The sequence below is a fragment of the Mus pahari genome, unplaced genomic scaffold, assembly GCF_900095145.1.
Source record: "Mus pahari unplaced genomic scaffold, PAHARI_EIJ_v1.1 scaffold_5871_1, whole genome shotgun sequence".
NCBI classification, from domain to species: Eukaryota; Metazoa; Chordata; class Mammalia; order Rodentia; family Muridae; genus Mus; species Mus pahari.
In genome coordinates, this window is record NW_018393135.1 from 15,132 (window position 1) to 37,421 (window position 22,290).

Sequence of the window (22,290 nt, forward strand, 5' to 3'; positions counted from 1 at the left end):
TAGGGGAAATGGTCAGGTAACATACAAAGTCATAAGTATCAGAATTATATCCAAATTTTGAACAGAGAGTCTAAAAGATATAATGGCCTGGTCAGATATCTTCCAACCTGTAAATACCAGAGATGCCTGCCTAGACTTCTATACCCAACAAAAATCTCAATCACATTAAAGGGAGACAACAAGGTATTTCAAGAAAAAAATCAAACTCAAACAAATATTATCTATCCACAAATCTATCCCCAAAGGAAATGCTAGTGGAAATTTCCAACCCTAGGAGGATAACCATATCTTCAGTGTGTGGTATGTATTAATGATTTAAGAGGAATTCAGAACCCCATAAACTTGGCAGAGCTTAGTGCAACCCTGACTGCAGAAATCAAACTTAGGTCTGCTTACTGAATAGAAATTTTTCTTGACAGCTGAGTCACATTTTCCTTGATGAATCATACCATGTTAAAGAATTACTCATTAAAAGACCCTTGTTTGCCACCCTTTACTTCTTCATAGTTCATTCAAACAAAAGAGACTTTGTCTATATTACTTCTCTGAATGAGGAGATATTGGTGGTAATAACAAATATTTGACTGAAACTGTGTAAATAAAATATCCCATTGTCTTAGTTAGGGTTTTACTGCTGTGAACAGACACCATGACCAAGGCAAGTTTTATAAAAACAACATTTAATTGGGGCTGGCTTACAGGTTCAGAGGTTTAGTCCATTATCGTCAAGGTGGGAGCATGGCAAGGTCATTTGTAGTTTTGAAATGAGCACACAGATGAAGTATTATCTGGAATTTGATGAATATTTTAAAAGCCAGAGGCATGAGAGCAAGTCAACAAATGAAAATAAATAAATAAAATAATTAAAATTAACCAAATTCATGCTATATATTGGAAAAAATAGAATTCTAACTATACAGGGTAATATTCAAAATGTATTAAAATTATGATTAATGACTTTAATAAAAATAAATATATGTAAGGAAAGTGTGGTTCTGTGATAATCTGGATAGTTTTGGATACAGTAGTATTCAGAACATTTCTAGGTTGGACATAATTTTTAATTCTCAAGATAATGTAAGTACAGATTTTGTTTAGATATTCTGTGTCTGTCACTGCTGCATCATTGTCCACACTGCATGTTCAGTGGATATCAAATGCTCTAAACATGCGACTGATTTTCCTTCTCTAGAGATTTGTGACACAAAGACCAATGTGTAACAATGACCTCAGATTTTGTGAGGCTTTCCTGAACCATTAATGCATGTCTCACGGTGGATCAACTAACAAAATCCATTGATATTATTTAAGGTGAACACATAAAGAGATTATGAGGCAGTCCTGGGACCAAATTTTCACAAAGTGGAATCTTTCCAGGGACCTTACTTTGCTTAAATATGTGTGATGTCAGCCATCAAGCTACACAATCCTCATCTATATTTATCAACCAAATTTATCACATGCACAGTAGACATCAGATAAAGCTCCTCAGGAGAGAGTATCGTTGATTCCTCCAGGGGTGAGAAAACACTTGTAGAAAAGGAAACATGAATGCAGGCGTAGTCTCTCCCTGGGACACAGTGTTAATAGTACATGGGAAATATATTGGTACCTGCTTCATTTGCTGATCTGTTTGGCACTTCACCATCATTACTGCCCAGGATAAGAACAGGAAAAATATGTTCACCTTGATTTTCCTCTTTTTGCTCCTGAACATTCCACTTCTTGTGGCTGATTTTATTTATCCGATGTGCTTTTGGAAAATAAAGCAGAATGAAGACAAGAATAGAAACCAGGGAACAGGATGTACCTTCATGATTCATGCAGTACAACGGCCTGTGGAGAAAGAGTATTTTAGTCATATTTTGAATATACAGTAAGTGCTTTTGTGTTGTCTAGAAAGTCTTCATGAATGTTTCCCAAGACTATTGATGAGGAGGAGCAAAGCAAAGCTATGAGTCTTTTGCACTGTGTTTTCAGCCTGCAAAACAAGAAAGAACTAGAAATATTTTTAGCAACTTAATGATATATTACCAATTTAAATTGACAAGAGTATTGTTTTAATCAACCTCACGCTTAGGAATGGAAACTCAACAATACAACCAATCTGAACCTGTACATGTCACATAAAAACCTCTCCTAGACAGTTTCCATTTCACAAGCCAATGGAATCTTATCAAAAGAATGCCCATAAATTTTCTACTATTTTATCTTAGGTGTTTAGGGAAATTGACATAGAGTTTCCTGATGGTCCTTCCAAGTCAGTATAGATTCTCGTGCATGTGCTAGGGCAACTAATATTGGATACACACCTACCTGTGCATATTCAGTCACTTTCTTAAATTTCCTCCATGTGGTCCCTGTTTATGTACAGATGCTGCATCAAAAATTGAATTACGATAGCTGTCCATTGTGGTTTATATTTTGATCTATACAAATTCACTGACTTTAACGACTTACAAAGTCCAGTTCTTTACTCTCTCTTTACAATAAGGAAGCAATATATGGGTTATAAGGGATCTGTTTGTGTTTTTTGAAAATTAATGTTATTACTAATGTTGGTAACATCTCATTTATGAGAGATAAACTTTCATGAACACTGCAAGGTTTAATGAACTTCCACCTTCTTTGCCATCTCGACCACATTACACAGATCATTTTAATCTTTATGGGGTGCAGACAAAGCGATCCAGTGGAGAATTGTCGTTTTATTGACTCCAAATGTTATCTGTAAATTGCTGACAATTATAAACACTGTAACCTTTTACAGAACTCATACTGAAAACCACAAGTATGCACTTGCTTTGGCTTTTTCCATATATGAAATCAACAGGAACCCTGATATTTTGCCAAATATGTCTCTAATATTTAAATTCTCAAAATACAATTGTTACTGGGAATCCAAATATAACAGTCTCATTCATTTGAGTTTACAAATTCATGATATTCTCCCTAATTATATGTGTAAAGAATTCACCAAGTGTGCAATGGCACTTACAAGATTGAATTGGGCAACAACTGTGAAACTTAATACAATTCTAAACAACTTCATGTCTCAGCAGGTAAGTGTGTGTGTGTGTGTGTGTGTGTGTGTGTGTGTGTGTGTGTGTGTGCGTGCTTATTGAGGCAGAGTGGGAATTCTGTCATGAAGTCATATATCTGTTGGTGCCAGCCTGACCTTACCAGGCCTGGGCAAATCTAAGTAGTTCAAAGGTACTATCACAGACTTGATGGGGTTTCTACATTTCCTAATATGTCATGTAGATGGGGGATAAAATAACAGCTAGCTGAGATTTCAAGAACTGTGCAGAAAAATATATTTACAAGTTCTAAGAATTCATTGTACCTCATGCTGCCTCCTGTTTTCTAGTTCTTTCAGATTACTTATGGACACTTTCATCCTGTCCTGAGTGATCATGAAAAATTCCCCTATCTATATCAGATGGCTTCTGACCATACATCTCTAGCCCTTGCCATGGTATCCTTCATAATTTATTTCAGCTGGAACTGGGTAGGGTTGGTCATCTCAGACAATGATCAAGGTATCCAATTTCTCTCCTATTTGAGAAGAGAGATGGGAAAACATGGAGTCTGTTTTGCTTTTGTCAACATGATTCCAGTGAGCATGAATTTATACATGTCAAGAGCTGAAGTCTATTACAACCAAATCATGACATCATCCACAAATGTTGTCATTATTTATGGTGACACAGACAGTACTTTAGCTGTGAGCTTCAGAATGTGGGAATCCCTAGGTATACAGAGACTATGGGTCACCACCTCACAGTGGGATGTCAGTCCTAGTATGAAAGACTTTGCAATTGGTAACAAATATGGGACTTTTGCTTTTGGACAACACCATAGTGAGATTTCTGGTTTTAAAATTTTTGTCCAGACATTGAACTCTGTCAAATGCTCAGATGAGTATCTTGTAAAAATGGAATGGATGCACTTTAACTGTGAGGTCGCAGCCTCTAAATGTAAGACACTGAAGAACTGCTCATTGAATCACTCATTGGAATGGTTAATGGTACATACTTTTGACATGGCCTTTATTGAAGGGAGTTATGACATATACAATGCTGTGTATGCTTTTGCCCATGCACTCCATCAGATAAATTTTCAAAGGTTTGATAATCTTCCCAAAGACAATGGGAAAGAACACAATTATAGCTGCAAAAAGGTAATGTTTCTGCTGTCAAATCATGTTTAGTGTTATTAATTTTATAGTTGGAAGAGTCTATAAATGCCCAAACCAAGTGTGCTAGAAAATGTTTTCCAAAATACAAAGAATTTTTATTGAGCAAGTAAATCTTTATATTAGTATAAGACTCTAATGTTAAGCAAATATACTATGAGGCATAATCTGTCCATGTAGACCTGTGATTTTGTTACAGATTACTTGAATATCATCATACATGTTCTATTACTGAAAACATACTGAGCCCATGCTTTTAAGTCCACTAAATGATGAGTTTTTGTTCATTAATTCTCAAGTACATTATAATCATTGTAGGGTATTGTTTTAACTAGACATACAAACTCATACTATTCCCACTCTAGTCTAGTGGCATCACTTGGTGCTCCGAGAGTATTTATACAGAAATTCATGTTTGAATTCAGTTCATTACATTTGTTTGTGGTTATGTGTGAATGTATATTTCTCATTTCCTATTTGTATGTTTCTGTTTCTCTATATTTGTATGTATATCTATATCTGGGTTTATTACTAGATATGGATGATATATATGTATATAGAGAAATACAGATATATACATATATAGAGACAGAGAGACAGAGAAAGACACACAGAGAGAAAAAGAGAGAGATGAGTCATATATAGAATTTTTGTCAATCTGCCTATCTAACTGTCTAAGACAGTTAACATGAATTTGTCTCTTTCTATTTCTTTCTGCATAGTGGATTTTGTCAGAATATATATTTCTTTGTACAGTTATAACTGTATGCATCTGCAAGTGCCTGGGTTTTGTGTATTTTTGTGTATGTTCTTTCATTTTGTCTTTTTTCTATGCATGTGATCATAAATTTTTAAGTGGATCAATATCACTCTGTGTGGGGTTATTAATACTTGTCTATGTGAACCTATGAATATTTCTCTGGGCATGGGTTTTTTGTGTGTGTGTGTGTGTGTGTGTGTGTGTGTGTGTATGTGTGTGTGTGTAAAACTGAGTATGTGTTTTTTGTGTATGTATGTCTATTTGATATTTTTGATGCATATTCTGTGTCTGTGTGTATGTGTGTTTTTAACACGTGTGTTTGGTCATGCATATTTATGTTTCTGTACATAAATATGTGCTTGTGCTATGTGTGTATCTCTATATGGATGAAAGTCTGTCTGTTTCATGTGTGTGTGTTTCATAGTGCAAATATATTTGATGTTTACACATATATTTGTACATGATTAGAAATCTCTTAGAGAAATAATATAACATTATAATTTTGTACATCCATTTAATTTTGTTGAAAATTTTCACTGGCATAGTGTCAATAAAGTTGCCTTTAAGATGAAATAAGAATATATTTTCTTACTTAAGAAAGAGGCTATATTCTATATTATTCTGACTGTCTTTCAGCTCTATTCCTTTCTGAGAAAGACCCAGTTCACTAATCCTGTTGGGGATAGAGTGAATATGAACCAAAGAGACAAAATTCAGGAAGAGTATGACATTTTCTACATTTGGAATTTCCCACAGGGCCTTGGACTTAGAGCTAAGATAGGAATGTTTAGTCCATATTTTCCAAATGGTAAACAGGTACATTTATCTGAAGCTATGATAGAGTGGGCAAAAGGAAATACACAGGTGAGTTCAGCCTAATTGTTCTAATGTAAATTGAACTGTTAAGTGTGTGTATCCAAACTTCCTTGAAATTGGTGCAGTGAAATTGATTGCCATGTGCAAGACTAATTTGTAGCATCCTATACTGTATTTATTTTTTTCATGTTTTATGTTACTTTTTAGTAATTCATTGAGGATTTCCAACATTAATACAGTGTATTTGTATCATATCAGAACCTGTTTCATGCCATTAATAATAACTTAACTATTTTAGAAAATAGTTTATATTATTTCCAGTATACTGAGCAATATATGATTAGTCCAAATATTACTCTTACAGAGTGAGTTTCATTCCTATGACAAATCATTTCAAAGGATGTTTAAAGACTCTGGTTCTTTGTAAAGACAGAGTAAGTGCATCATATCCAAGTCACCAATTTTTATTATATAGTTTTTATACCTGTTTAACAACTAGTACTAAATTTCTACACCTCTACATAATCATATATTAACATTTTACAACAAATTTAGATACCTTATAAATTATACTTTGTCTTTTTCTGTTTCTTTTTTATGTTGGTATTGACATTTTGTCTACATGTTTATCTGTGCAACACCTGCATGTGTAGTATGGATAGCAGAAGAATTATTCAAACCTCAGAGCATTTGCAAGAGCTTCTTGCCACATAGTGGGTTCTGGAAATTAAACATGGGTCCACCTCCTGAGTAAGAATTGTTTTTGAGACTTTAGCCATGTCGATAGCCCTGGATCATACCTTATAAAAGATAATGCTCACTAAAGGAAACTTGTCTGGCCCATTCATTTTTGCATAGGTCATAAAAGTAAAGAAGCCTGTGCGAGTTGAATTCTCTATATGAGGAGAAATTGGTAGCAGTAAAAATTTACCTTTGACCTATCCAGATACTAACCCCATCCGGGGATCCATCCCATCATCAGCCACCAAACCCAGATACTAATGCACATGCCAGAAAGATTCTGCTGAAGGTACCCTGATATAGTGGCCTCTTGTGAGGATATGCCAGTGCCTGGCAAACACAGAAGTAGATGCTCACAGTCAGCTATTGGATGGAACACAGCGGGGCACCCCAATGGAGAAGCTAGAGAAAGTACCCAAGGAGCTGAAGGGGGATGCAACCCTGTAGGTGAAACAATATGAACTGACCAGTAACCCCTGAGTTTGTGTCTCTAGCTGCATATGTAGCAGAAGATGGCCTAATCAGCCATCATTGGGAAGAGAGACCCCTTGGTCTTGCAAACTTTATATGACCCAGCACAAGGGAATGCCAGGGCCAAGAAGTGGGAGTGGGTGGGTAGGGGAGCAGGGGTGGGGGGAAGGTATAGGGAACTTTTGGGATAGCATTTAAAATGTAAATAAAGAAAATATCTAATAAAAAAAGAAAAATATTTCCTTTGAGAACATTTGAAAATTAAATATCTAATATGCATAATAGGTATAACATAGGTATGAATCCTGATGTGATAAGTTTTAATACATCATATTCAAACTGCCCAGTTTCACTTGAAGTAATATCTCCTGTTGCTCTGATAGTATGAAATTTAAAGTTATTATTCTTCTTCGATATGATTAAGAAATCCATTCTTAGAGCAAAGAACTTAAGAGCTGAATATGAAGTTATAAAGCTGCATATCCAATTAGAGGATAGTATTGAAATCTCCTGTGTGTTCTAACCAGACCTAAATTGCAATATATATATTCTAATCTCAATGTGGAATATAATAGTTAAAAATATGAAGACTTCATTGAAATATTTCAAACATTAGAATCATATATTTAAGTGAAAGACTGTTCAATGATATACTAAATAAGGAATCAAAGGATTATTATAAGAATGGTAAAAAAAAATCAAAGAAGGGCAGGAATCACCTCTGGGTGAATACAATGAAACTCTGAAATATTTAATCACGGAGTCACTGAGTCTGAAAATGACAAAGGATTTCAGTAAATTATAAAATAATTTAAGAATTTCAAAATGAAAAACAAAATGAACCAAGAAAATACCTCAGTGAATAATCTCACAAAAGGCATGCTACAAACTGAGGGCTGAAGAAAAAGCCATAAGAAATAGAAAATTCAAACTATGACAAAGTTAAAATTAAGGAGGAAAAATTTAACTCATTGAGCAACGATGTTTGATTAAAAGATCAATTTCAAAACCAATGGGAACAAGACAAAGAAGAAGCCACTCTAGGTATCAACAGTATACCCATTTTATTGTTGGTGTACTAATCCAAAATAGTGTAGGAAAAGTAGACATCTGTCTAGTAGAAGCATATAAATAGAAATTTTTAAATAGCAAATACTCAGTCTTTGAAATAAAATAGCCCTTGACAAATTTTACTTAAAATTTATTGTGGAACAAGGAGCATATATGATACCCCTGATATCTCTCTTGTTAACAGGAGGTTGCACCAGGTTCAATCATTTTAAATGTAGCTCACTCATTCATTCATTGATTCCTTCATTCATTCATTCATTCACTTTACGTACTGATAACCATTTACACACCTTCTACTCCTATTCCTTCTCCTATCCTTCCTCTCCCTCTCATCCACTACTCCTTCATTCTTTAGAAAAGGGGAATGCTGCCGCCCTATAGCAACATGCTTTGGTGTATTATGTAGCATAACAATTAGGCTCAGATTCATGTCCTCTTATTGGGGCCAGGGGAAGCAGCGAACTAGGAGTAAACTATCTCAAAGAAAGTCAACAGAGTAAGATACAGACCCCAGTACTGCTCTTAGGAGTCCCAATGCAAAGATCAAACTTTACAAAGGTTAAAAATGTTGAGAGTGACTATGTCAGTTCCATGCATTATTTATGGTAGTAGGTCAGTCTCTGTGAGCACTTAAGACAGGTTAGTTGATTATGTAGACTTCCTTGCAGTTTCCTTGACCTCACTTGCTCCCGAAAGCATTCTTTCCCATCTTCCCCTCTTGTTCAGGATTCCTCAAGCTCAACCTATTTGGGGGTGTGGATCTCTGCATCTGCTTCCTTCAGTTGCTGAGTGATGCCTCTCTCATCATGGATATTTTAGGCTCTTGCCTTCAAGTATAACTGAGTATTCTTGCCTACACCAAAGGTAAGCTTTCTCTTGCAGGATGTCTCTCAAGCTGGACCAGTCATTGGTTATCTATCCAATTATCCTCTGCTCCTTCTTTACTCCCACACATAGTTAGGCAGGATAAAATGTAGCTCATAGGTTTTGGGTATGGGATGTTGTCTCAATCCCTACCCTGGAAAACTTGCCTGGTTCTTGGAGATGGACATTACAGCCTCCCTATCCCCCTTTGCTCAGAATATTAGCTAAAGTCACCCTAATATATTTCTAAGATTTTCTATTTCCCTAGCTTTCTAATTGACTCAGATATGCCACCGCCATTTTAATAGTCTCACCAAATATTCTGTTCATTACTCTACACTCACCCTATTATTCCCTTTTCTTCTTATCCCCATCCCACTCCTTTCAGTGAAAAACCTTATTCACCCATTACTTCTTTTTTATTATTATTTTCTTTATTTACATTTCAAATGCTATCCCAAAAGTTCCCTATACCCCCCCCGCCCCTGCTCCCCTACCCACCCACTCCCACTTCTTGGCCCTGGCCTTCCCCTGTGTTGTCACCCATTACTTCTATACTATTTCTGTTTCTCAGGGGATACATTGGTTTCACCTTGTGCCATTTTTTTTTATTTATCGTTTTTTAAGTTTAGGGATTTTTTAGCATACAATTTATATTCTTAAATGAGGAGAATAGAAATTATGTCTTTCAAAATTTAAGAGATATAATTGCCAATCCAGTTATGATACCTAGCGAGTTTATTCCTTAAAAAACAGGAAAAATAAAGATCTTCATGAGGAACACAATTAAAGTAAGTCATAACTGATAAATGAGTACTAAGAAGAACTTTAAAAGAACTCCATCATATATAAAAATAAAATGAGCAGAAGAGGTCAAAATAGCATACAAACATTTAAATGCTTGAAAGAATAAAAGGTACTAAATATTAAAATAACAACTAATGAACAAAAATTAGCAAATAATTTTAGTAATAATTGAGTGTTAGTGATTATTGTCTCTAATCAAATGTCAGAGACAATGAGTTTGGTTTACTTCTAGCACAATATTTTCATTGATTCTTTCAGAAGTTCACATAATACAGCCTGATCATACTCAATTCTCAGTCTTAGATGTCTAATTATCCATGACAACACCTTTCAAAAAATTAAAATGAAAGAATGCACTTTCTGCTATGTATGTACTCACTGGAGCATGGCAAATCTCTCAGTTCCTGCCCTAAAAAGTAACTTAAATTTTTCCTCCCAGAAGCCTTCAGTTGTGGATAGCTAACATCAGAATCTTTAGATATATTTTAAGATTTCTTTTCATTTTTTCCATGTATATCTGTAGAGAAATTGTTAAAAACACAAACCACAGATACCAGCAGAGACTCTGGCTGCCATAGGCCTACACGCCCAGATAAGGACATTGTTAGTACTGACGACCTAAACAGCACAATGGCTAAATATAACAGCAGAGGCTACTCACATTAATATGACCACTGGGGAAATTACTGGTGTATAAAAAATTGACATTTTGATTGCTTCATCCTGTGGAGGCTGGATGCCTCAGAGAAGGGAGGTGCTAGAAGGGTGAGGCAGGAGTGGGAGGATGGATGGAGGAGTACTCTCTTAAAGAGAAAAGGGGAAGGGTATATGGAGCAGGGTTCATAGAGATTAGACTGAGACAGAGCATAATATTTGAAATGTGAACAAATAAATGATAAACAACAAAAAATTGGCAACCATTTGTGATATACCTGGAAGGGAAAAACATGCCTTGTATACATGAACAGAGAACATCTGGAAAAATGAGGGGGGGTGCAAAATAATGATGTGGAAAGGAAGAAACATAACTATGTTTCTACCTTGTTGATCATTACTGACATGCCTGAAATAATTCTTGACCAAACATCTACCACAGATGTCAGCAACACAACTAAAATATTAGTCAATATGCCCAAATTACTTCATTCTATGAATGCAAGAATCAAATTCATCAAGTTCAGCAAATGAATATGTTACATGTAAAACATCACACAATCAAACTAAAGGATAGAACTGTGTTTTATACAAAAACAAGCATAAAAATCTCTTAATGCACTCTACTATCATTTCAGAAATTTTAAAAAAATAAACAAAAATCTGACAATCTCAGAGAATACTTGTTGCAATAATGAAGATTTCTATTTCAAACCTATTGATGATATTGTACTACAAGGACAGGAGAATCAAAGAATTTCAATTAAAATCAGAAGTGAGAACAAGATTTTATACTGGCACACGTCTTTCATCTACATGTTTGAATTATGAGTCAGGAGTATCTCTGTGTATTTGTGGTCAGTCAGACATTTGCATTGACTCTACTCAAACCCAGGCTGAAATGGATACTTTGCATTAAATGAAAAGAGCAGGATGTGGACAAGGAAATGCATGTTCAGAACTCATCATACAAATGGTCTTTAAATTCTTAGTTAGTGGGAAAATGAATAATAAAAACTGCAATAAAAGAGGGAAAATCTTGTGCCCTGATCTATAAAGGAAGTTAAAATCTACTAATACTGCAAAGGAATACAGCAACTCCCTACCTGCTAACCACAAAGGCAGTAGGACTCATCTTAGGCTGCTGTTCACGTGTTTCCTCTTAGTTTGTTAAGTTTTGCTGTCCTAATTTTCTTGAGGTTATTTTGGTTATATGATATTTGAGGCCTTATTTCCCCTGTTTTCCATGTCCTTTAGTCCTAATTTGCTACAATTTGATGCTATTAAACAGTAATTATATGCAAACTGAGGAGGAAAAGGTCTATTTGACTCATAAGTTACATTCAAGTGAATAAAAGCATGGCCCTGTATAATGCAACTGAAACATAGTCACTCAAGGAACACTGCTTACTGGCTTGTTCTGCATGACTTCTAATGTAACACTGCCTAAAGACAACTATGCTCCCAATAGGCTTGCCACTCACACCTCAATTAACAATTTATTATTGCCTAACATTTAAGATAACAGACTAGCCTGATGGAGATAATTTCTCAATTATGATTCTCTGCCTTTACACTGTATTATGTGCTCAGGTGAAAAGACTTAACTAGAATAACCACTTTGAAACCTCTGTAATAATTTTACACAGGAGGCTTTCAGGGTTTATTCTTGAATTTCAAATAATTGGGAAACAATTCAACTTTTCGTTTTTTTCCATATATTGATATCTGTCCTCATCAAATGCACTAGGTAAAAAATCTGCTAAATTTGTTGTATATAAAATTAGTTTATTAATATCACATGGCAATATAACTTAATTATGGAAGGCTAAATAAAACTTTTGGTAGGAGCATATGTCTACTTTTCATTAGGTGCCAACTTCGGTGTGCAGTGCTGATTGTGGTCCTGGTTTTAGAAAATTCACGATGGATGGAATGGCAGCATGCTGTTTTCATTGCAAACCCTGCCCTGAAAATGAAATTTCTAATGAGACAAGTGAGTATTTCCTGCTGTAATAATTTCTTCAAAAGGATTATCATCTTGCTCCTCTATTGGAACACTGATATAGTTTAAAATGAAAGCTTAAAAATAGGCTTTGTTCTAAGTTAGTCATTATAGGAATACAATGATTTAAAATGTAATTATTAAGAAAAAAGTAGAAATTGTCCTACATCTTTAATTCCTTGAAAAATCATAGGAAATGGCATACTCTCAAATAGTTTTGATAATACAATTTAAGTGTACTCCACACAAGATCTTTTCTAGTAATTAATACTCTCTAAAAGAATAAGTAGAACATGAATACTTAAATAATGTATATATTTTGACTTGATTATATGGTTTTACCTAAGACTATGCTTACCTTGCATGTATAGAAGAACATGAAAGACAAAATAAGGCATGTGTGTATGGGTAAACAAATCCCAGTCCTCTGTAAGATGAAAGAACATGGAAAATATTAACTTGTAAAATATAAGATATTTAGATGAGTATTTTCTTCCTTTAGAGGGTATTTTTCATAATAAGGAACACACTTTTTCAAAACTTCAATGTTATTTTAAATTTAGAAAACTGAGAATCACTCTGGACACATGATATGAAAATATGAAGGGTCCCCTATTCATTACCAATATATACAGTGACCATTTAAATTTTTTCACAACACATTAATATTGTGTTTTAATTTGGTTTTGTATGATTATTTATTAAACAACTTGTTTTTCTTTATATTTACTTTTAAAATTAATTTATTTTTACACTTCGTGTTTTATTCCCCCACTCTTGATCCATCCTACAACTGTTTCACATACCATACACCCTCTGTACACTTCTGTCTCTCTTCATGGATGTCCTGACCTCCCACACCACCTGATCTCTAACCCCCCTGGTGCCTCTAGTCTCTTGAATGTTAGGGAAAAGAACTGAAGCCCTGAGGGTGAGCAGAAGGAATGGAAACAGGCAGCCTTGGGGAAATAGAAGATTGGGGGGACCCTCCAGAATGCACCAGACACCTGGGAGGTGAGAGACTCTCAGGACTCTAAGGGAGTGACCTTAGATGAAATGCCTGACAGTAGGGAGAGGGACCTTATAAAGCCCACCTCCAGCAGAAATACAGGTGATCAAGTGAGGGATGGGGTAGCCATCCCACAGTCACAACTCGTCTAAAAGAATTACAGGGATGGAAATGGAGAGGAGCCTGAGGAAAAGAAGGTCCAGTGACAAGTCCAAAGTGGGATCCACCTCAAGGGGAGGTTCCCAAATTCTGACACTATTAATGAAGTTATGAAGCACTCAAAAAAATGGAAATATCATCACTTCCCTCTTAAAGACCCAACTAGCAGCTGAAAGATTCAGATGCAGATGTTTGCACCCAAACACTTGACAGAAGCAGCTGATCCCTGTTGTTGAGTTAGGGAAGGCTGAAAGAAGCTGAGCAGAAGGGCAATCCTGTGGGAGGACCAGCAGTTTCAATTAATCTGGACCTCTGATATCTCCCAAACACTTGACCACCAAACAGGCAGCATACGCCAGTTGATATGAAGCCCCCAACACACATATAATAGAGGACTCCCAGGTCTGTGTTCATTCAGAGATGATTCATATTAATATTATTTTTTCTGGATGCCAACAAGTGCTTACTGACAGGACCCTGATATATCTGTCTCCTGAGAGACTCTACCATACTCTGACAAATACAGAAGTAGATGCTCTCAACCAACCTTTGGACTGAGCAGAGTCCCCAAAGGAGGAACTTGAGAAAAGATCCAAGGCGCTGAAGGGGTTTGCATCCCTATAGGAGGAAAAACAATGTGAACCAGCCAGTATCCCCAGAGCTCCCAAGGATAAGGCTATTAACCAAAGAGTACACATGGAGGGATCCATGGCTCCAGATGCATATGAAGCAGAGGTTGGCATTGTCAGTCATAAATGGGAGGAGAGGCCTTTGATCCTGTGAAGGCTCTATGCCCCAGTGTAGGCCAGGAAGCAGGAGTGGGTGGGCTGGTAAGCAGGCACGTGGGGAAGGGATAAGGGATTTTCAGAGGGGAAACCAGGAAAAGGGGTAACATTTGAAATGTAACTAAAGAAAATATCTAATAATATTTTTTTAAATAATGAAAAAAATAGACAGGAATTAGCCAGAGACTTCAAATGGCATTGGCAGTAGCATAGCCCATGTTAGTCAAATAACTATTTCATCAGGATGAACTAAATGAAAATGGTAGGCATGTAGTTTTTCTGGGCCTTTTGTGCCAACCTGTATAACTGAGGTGATATCCTAAAAGGACATTTATTACTAGTAAGATGGCTTAGCAGCTCAATCCTTTCCCCCTAAGTATGATGATGATGTAGGTTTATCAACAGAATCCATCAAATAGCAGGAGAAAAACAACTTCTACCTGTTGCTTTGTGATATTCATGCAGGTCTACATCGAATATACACATAAGTAATTCAACAAGACTTCAACCAAACTCAAGTATTCTCAAAAAGCAATATATTTTGCTTACAACCAAGCTAAATTCTTAGTCCTATACAAGTAAAATAATAATGACTCATGACAATGGCAATCAGATTTCCTACACACACTATGTTGGGAATTATAGGGCTTTTTACCTTCAGAAATAGTCTTGCTGCCTTTTTAATAAAAAGGCCGAAGAATGTGATATTTATATAGTCATAAGAGGCCAAAACTTGGAAATATTTTTTTAAATTATTTTTGCATTTACAAAAATCAATATTATAGTTTTATAAATTTCAGGTCTAATTCTCACCAACATGCTTCCTTTATATAAACCTAATCATTTTCAAGTGAATGATACCTTCTGTTAATTTTATATGTAAACACATCATACATATCCATATCCATAATAATGTTCAAAACAACATAGTAAAATAGACAAAAAGATATTTGTTGCTTTCATTTCCCTAATGATCACCATTAAAATATGGAATACATTATTTCATGAAGAAGTGACTTTGAATGCATTCTAACCGACCTGTTGAGGGAAATATCTAGAGCTGGCCCCTGCACCAGGCGATCTCACTCACTACGTCTCTCAGCCTGCCAACTAGCCAGCCTTGCTAGGCCACATGCCTCCCACCAGGCCATCTCTTGGACAAGACCCCTAAGTTTCTCTTCCTTTCGTGAAATGCCCGATGTGCCATTCATTAGCCATCTCAACACCTAATTATCCAGTAGAATCAAGACACTTAATGCTTCATTAGCCAATCAGATGTAAAATCAATAATAACACAATTTACAAATGTCAATACGATAATTTCAGATCCAAATGTAGATGATAAAATTTTAACACAATTATTCTAACCTTTTGATAACAACATGTCAGCCTCCATTCTGATTCCCTCTGTCTTCCTCAGACCCCTCTGTCTCCTCAACGTGTTCTGCCTCCCTTCTCCTGTACAATCACTGCCCTAATGTGATTGGACAGGGAACATCAAGCAATACTAAGCAAACTCACATATTGCAAATTTTCTTCTATATGCTTAAATGAAATATCTTGTTAGTAAAATTGCTGAAGCCTCACTAACACTATTTTCATTTCCCCATTAGATGTGGATTATTGTGTCCAGTGTCCAAAGGATCAATATGCTAACACAGAACAGAATCACTGCATTCCTAAAGCTGTTGTATTTCTCAGCTATGAAGAACCATTGGGGATGGCACTTTTCTTAATATCCTTGTGCTTCTCTGCACTCACAACTGTGGTTCTTGGGGTCATTGTGAAGCATCACAGTACTCCCATTGTTAAGGCCAATAACAGAACTCTCACCTATATCTTGCTCATCTCACTCATCTTTTGTTTCCTCTGCCCCTTGCTCTTCATTGGTCATCCAAATGCAGCCACCTGCATCCTACAGCAAATCACATTTGGAATTGTATTCACTGTTTCTGTTTCTACTATCTTGGCTAAAACAATTACTGTAGTTATGGCATTCAATATCACAGCCTCCCAAAGAATGATGAAGTACTTTCTAGTTTCAGGAGCATCTAACTACATCATTCCCATTTGTATTCTCATCCAAGTTATTGTATGTGCAGTCTGGCTGGGAGCTTCTCCTCCTTCTGTTGATGTTGATGCACAGTCTGTGCATGGACACATCATCATTGTATGCCACAAGGGTTCAGTCAATGCATTTTACTGTGTTCTGGGATACTTGGCTACCCTGGCCTTTGGGAGCTTCACTCTGGCTTTCTTTTCCAGACACCTTCCTGGTGCCTTTAATGAAGCCAAATCCATAACATTCAGCATGTTGGTATTCTGCAGTGTCTGGGTTACTTTTATCCCTGTTTACCATAGCACCAAAGGCAAGGTCATGGTGGCTGTAGAGATCTTCTCAACTTTGGCCTCCAGTGCAGGGATGCTGGGATGCATATTTGTTCCCAAATGTTACACAATATTGTTTAGACCAGACCAAAATTCTCTTGAAATGATCAGAGTAAAATCATCTTCCCATGCTCATATTTCATAAATTCAGAATAATGTATAGTTTCTTCATAATCACCAATATTGGATTATATTGCCATACCTGTCTGGTGTTGGAATAACTCTCACTATTTCCTCTAAGGATATTGCCTAATAATACCTGTATACTAATATTCCTATTGATCTTAAAATCTTCCACAATGTTCTAAAACACTCTTCCTCTTTGACAGATAGCAATAATAGAATCCTGATCCATTCTAAGACTTAGAGTAGCTCTTCTAGTAGCATGAATGATGAAGGAATATTTTATCAACAGGTTGTTAACATATTTCCAACGATGAATTGATGTCTCTGCAGATATAATCATGACCTGTTCTTGTAGAGGAACTGATTCAATACTCAGCCCCAACAACTGTTGTTACCAAACACGTGTAACATTAGCTACAATGAACCAGATGCTCTCTTTTGGGTTGCATATTTACCTGAAGCTATTTATGCTCATAATGAAACACTCTCTCTCTCTCTCACACACACACACATACACACACACATACACACACACAGACACACAGACACACACACACGCACGCACACACACACACACACACACACACACACACACACAGACATATGCCCACAAATAAAATTACATTAAAAAGATACAGAAGAATGTGAGTCTGCTTTTCATTGTTCCCCTGAGGTGTCAGAATTATAGTAAACTACAGAGAAAGGATTAGATATGAGTAGAAATTTCTAGGTTTTTCTTTCAGACACTTTACATATAACTGTCTATTTTAAGTATATCATCAAAGACACACTAATGAAATTGTCAGGGAAAGTAGAGCTTATTGAAGTAATCTCTTCTATATGTGGAATTTATATGACTCTGCAAAAGATCAGCTTTGATACCACAGAGTAACCCTAGGGAGGTAGCTGGCGAGAGTCTGTGCTGAGATCAGCTGACATGGGTTGGTTGGCCAAGAAACTCACAGAGGCTCTTGGGTATGACATCCCATGTTTAGAGATGAGAAAGGGGGTGATTCAAACATTCATAGACACATGCATACAAACAAACTCATCCACATGCACATTAGTGCACATATGGTTGAGGCAAATATAAGTTCTAGCAACTTAGCACATACAAATACATACATTTACACAAAGAGAGAGACAGAGAGGGAGACAGAGAGTTAGAGAGAGACAGAGAGACAGACAAACACATAATACATACAAGTTTGATGACTGAAGCCAAGCTCTTACATCAGGTTCTAAGCATTTCACATAAACACATATGTACAAATATACACAGATGCACATGTACACATGTATACACACTAATGGCATAATGTAACAAAGTTCAAACAGGTTCCAACTATTTTTCACATGTTGCACACACACACACAAACACACACACACACACACACACAAAATTGTTGGAAGGAACAAGTTTCAAAACACACCCAGATATCCTTACATATATACATATGTGGAGAGATGATGAATGGAACAAATCTCCAAAACAAACTTACTCACAGTTTACACAGACAAACACACACACAGATATATGTGTGTGTGTTTGTCTGTTTACAACACACAAAACCTTTCAGGAACTAAAAAAATTGTTTTAGTTCTTCTCGTGAATTACTATGAAAACATCAATATGTTCCCAATTACTTCACAAGAAATATTACATAGTACAGGTAGAGAAAACAACAAAACTAGTTATAGATTAACAAACTGTAAGGCAGCAAGGTAATCTTTCAGCAAATTTCTCTTACTGGCAGGCAGAAATCTGTAGTTACAAAAATAGAAACACTTACTTTATGATACTTTTTTCTTCTTTTTTTTAAATTAAATTATTTCATTTATTTACATTCCAAATACTGCGTCACTTCCTGGTCCTCAGTCCAGAATTCTTTATCTCATCCCCCTCTCATTTACATATGAAAGGGTGCTTCCCATTCCCAGCCACCCATTATCCCCCATACCTAGAACATCAAACCTCTACAGGATTAGATGCACACTCTCCCTCAGAAGTCCATCTGTCAATGAAGTCCCTTGCTACATATGTGCCAAAGCCCCATGGCCCACCCCAGGTATGCTCTTTGGTTGGTGGTTAAGACTCTGATAGCTCTCAAGGGTCCCGTTAATTTGATAATGTTTTTCTTCCTATAGGGATGGCCATCTGCCTCTGCTCATTCTTTTCCCCTAACTATTCCAAACCACAGTCCAGTTGTTGGCTCTCAGTACTTGCATTTGTCTCTATCAGATTCTGGTAGAAACGCTTGGAGGACAGCTATGCTAGGCTCCTGTCTGCAAGAACAACATGGCATCAATAATAGTGTCACTGTTTGGTACCTGCATGTGGAATGGAAACCAAGTTGGACAGGTCACTTGATGGCCTTTCCTTCAATCTCCTCTCCATTTTTCTCCATACATTTTCTTTAGACATGACAGAATTCTGGATCATAAATTTTGAAGATGGGTTTTGGCCCCATCCCAATACTAGGGACCTTGGGTAACTACTGGAGTTGGACTATTCATGTTCCATATCCCTATTTTGGGGCATTTCAGCTAGGGTTATCTATATTGAGTTCGGAAAAACTCTTACATCCCAGATATTATGAACCTTTTAGAAATTCCCCCACGGCCCCCAACCTACATCCCTGCAGCTGTATATTTGTATGCATTCTCCTTGTCCTCTGGCTTTCTCTCCTTTTGCCTGCCATATCTGATCCTGTTTCACTTTTCCTCTCACCATCCCATCTTTCACACAAGTTCATCCTTCCCCTGTTCTCCCATACTTGTTTTGTTCCCCTTTCTAAGTAGGATTGAAATATCCTGACTTTGGCCTTCCTTCCTGTTAACTTCATATGGTCTCTAAGTAGTATAATGGCTATTCTTTATATTTTGGCTAATATATACCTAGATGGTAACATCACCAACAGAATACAAGAAATAGAAGAGAGAATCTCAGGTGCAGAAGATAGATACCATTGAAAACATTGACACAACAGTCAAAGAAACTGTAAACTGCAAAAAGTTTCTAATCCAAAACATCCAGGAAATCAAGAACACAATAAGAAGACCAAACCTAAGGATAATAGGTATCGAAGAGAACAAATATTCCCAAATCAAAGGGCCAGTAAAATCTTCAGCAGAAATAGGGAAGAAGACTTCCCTAACCTAAAGAAAGAGATGTCCATAAACATACAAGAAGCCTACAAAACTCAAAAAGATTGGACCAAAAAAGAAATTCCTCCTGTCATATAATTATCAAAACACTAAATACAGAATAGAAAGAAAGAATAATTTTAATATTTTTGTATCTGTCAAGGCCTGTCAATTATATGGTCAATTTTGGAGGAGGTATCATGAGGTGCTGAGAAGAAGGTATATCCTTTTGTTTTAGGATAAAATGTTCTGCAGATATCTGTTAAATCCATTTGTTTCATAACTTCTGTTAGTGTCTATGTGTCTCTGTTTAAGTTCTGTTTCCAAGACCTGTCCATTGGTGAGAGTGGGGTGTTGAAGTCTCCCACTATTATTGTGTGAGGTACAATGTGTACTTTGAGCTTTACTAATGTTTCTTTAATGAATGTAGCTGCCCTTGCATTTGGAGCATAGATATTCAGAATTGAGTGCTCAACTTGGTAGACTTTTATCATTGATGAGTATGAAGTGCCCATCCTTGTCTTTTTTGATAACTTTGGGTTGGAAGTCAATTTTATTTGATATTAGAATGGCTACTCCAGCTTGTTGGAAAATTGTTTTCCAGCCTTTTACTCTGAGGTGATGTCTGTCTTTGTCCCTCAGGTGGGTTTACTGTAAACAGCAAATTTCGAGATCCTGTTTGTGTAGCCAGTCTGTTAGTGTATGTCTTTATATTGAGGAATTGAGTTCATTGATGTTAATAGAAATCAAAGAAAAGTAATTTTTGCTTCAGGTGACTTTTGTTGTTAAAGTTGGAATTCTGTTCTTGTGGCTGTCTTCTTTTTGTTTTGTTGAGGGATTACTTTCTTGCTTTTTCTAGGGTGAAGTTTCTATCTTAGTGTTGGTGTTTTCCCTTTATTATCCTTTGAAGGGCTGGAATCATGGAAAGATATTGTGTGAATTTGGTTTTGTCGTGGAATACTTCAGTTTCTCCATCTATGGGAATTGAGAGTTTTGCTGGGTATAGTAGCATGGGCTGGCATTTGTGTTCCCTTAGTGTCTGTATAACATCTGTCCAGGATCTTCTGACTTTCATTGTCTCTGGTGAGAAGTCTGGAGTAATTCTAATAGGAATGCCTTTATATGTTACTTGACCTTTTTCTCTTACTGCTTTTAATACTCTGTCTTCATTTAGTGTATTTGTTGTTCTGATTATTATGTGTCAGTAGGAATTTCTTTTCTGGTCCAGTCTATTTGGAGTTCTGTAGGCTTCTTGTATGTTCCTGGGCATCTCTTTCTTTAGGTATGGGAAGTTTTCTTCTATGCTTATGTTGAAGATATTTGCTGGCCCTTTAGGTTGAAAATCTTCACTCTTATCTACTCCTATTATCCATAGGTTTGGTCTTCCCATTATGTCCTGAATTTCCTGGATGTTTTGAGTTAGAATTTTTTGCATTTTAAATTTTCTTTGATTGTTGTGTGCATGTTCCCTATGGAATCTTCTGCACCTGAGATTCTCTCTTCCATCTCTTGTATTCTGTTGCTGATGCTCACAGATATGTTTCCTGATTTCTTTCCTAAGTTTTCTATCTCCAGACTTGTCTCCCTTTGTGTTTTCTTTTTTGTTTCTAATTCCATTTTCAGATCCTGAATGGTTTTATTAAATTCCACCACCTGTTTGGTTGTGTTTTCCTATAATTCTTTAAGGGATTTTTGTGTCTCTTCTACCTGTTTAGCAGTGTTTTTCTGTAGTTCTTTCAGTGCTTCCTCCTGTTTAGTAGTGTTCTCCTGTAATTCCTTGAGGGATTTTTGTGCTTCCTCTTTAAGGGCTTCTACCTGTTTATCAGTGTTCTCCTGTATTTCTTTGAGTGAGTTATTAATGTCCTTCTTCAAATCTTCTACCACCATCATGAGATATGATTTTAAATCTGCTCATGAGCATGTAAAATCTACTTTATGAAATTGCTGATTTCCACAAATGGTTTACTTTTTTGAAAACTTAATTATATTTTCAGAATAAATGTATAACTATGTCTATGGTTTCTCATCACCAGAATTTAAATACTAATTATTAAGTATTTCATACAGCTAATATGGTCAAAAATTTCCTGACCATATATGTATTTGAATGTTAATGTGAGTTTTGCATGCATGCATATGCATAGAAATTTATATACATGCATTTGAAAAGACTTAAAGGTACCTTGTGGCTGTTGGAAAGTGAAATGAGGTCCTATCAACGATAGTCCTCTTGACTTTGCCTGCTTTGAAGTCATTTGTCCTACTAGTCTTATCTTCTAAAATCTTGTA

General features: G+C 36.2%; 1 protein-coding gene across 1 annotated transcript; it reads left to right on the forward strand.

Moving 5' to 3' along the window:
- The first annotated feature begins 1,679 nt into the window (after nucleotides 1–1,679).
- Nucleotides 1,680–16,873, forward strand: LOC110315368 (vomeronasal type-2 receptor 116). The gene is made up of 6 exons (XM_021189444.1): nucleotides 1,680–1,876; nucleotides 2,771–3,062; nucleotides 3,371–4,183; nucleotides 5,595–5,822; nucleotides 12,255–12,378; nucleotides 15,954–16,873. Exons 1-6 carry the CDS (start codon nucleotides 1,680–1,682, stop codon nucleotides 16,871–16,873), a joined length of 2,574 nt encoding a protein of 857 aa, XP_021045103.1.
- Nucleotides 16,874–22,290: the final 5,417 nt, after the last annotated feature.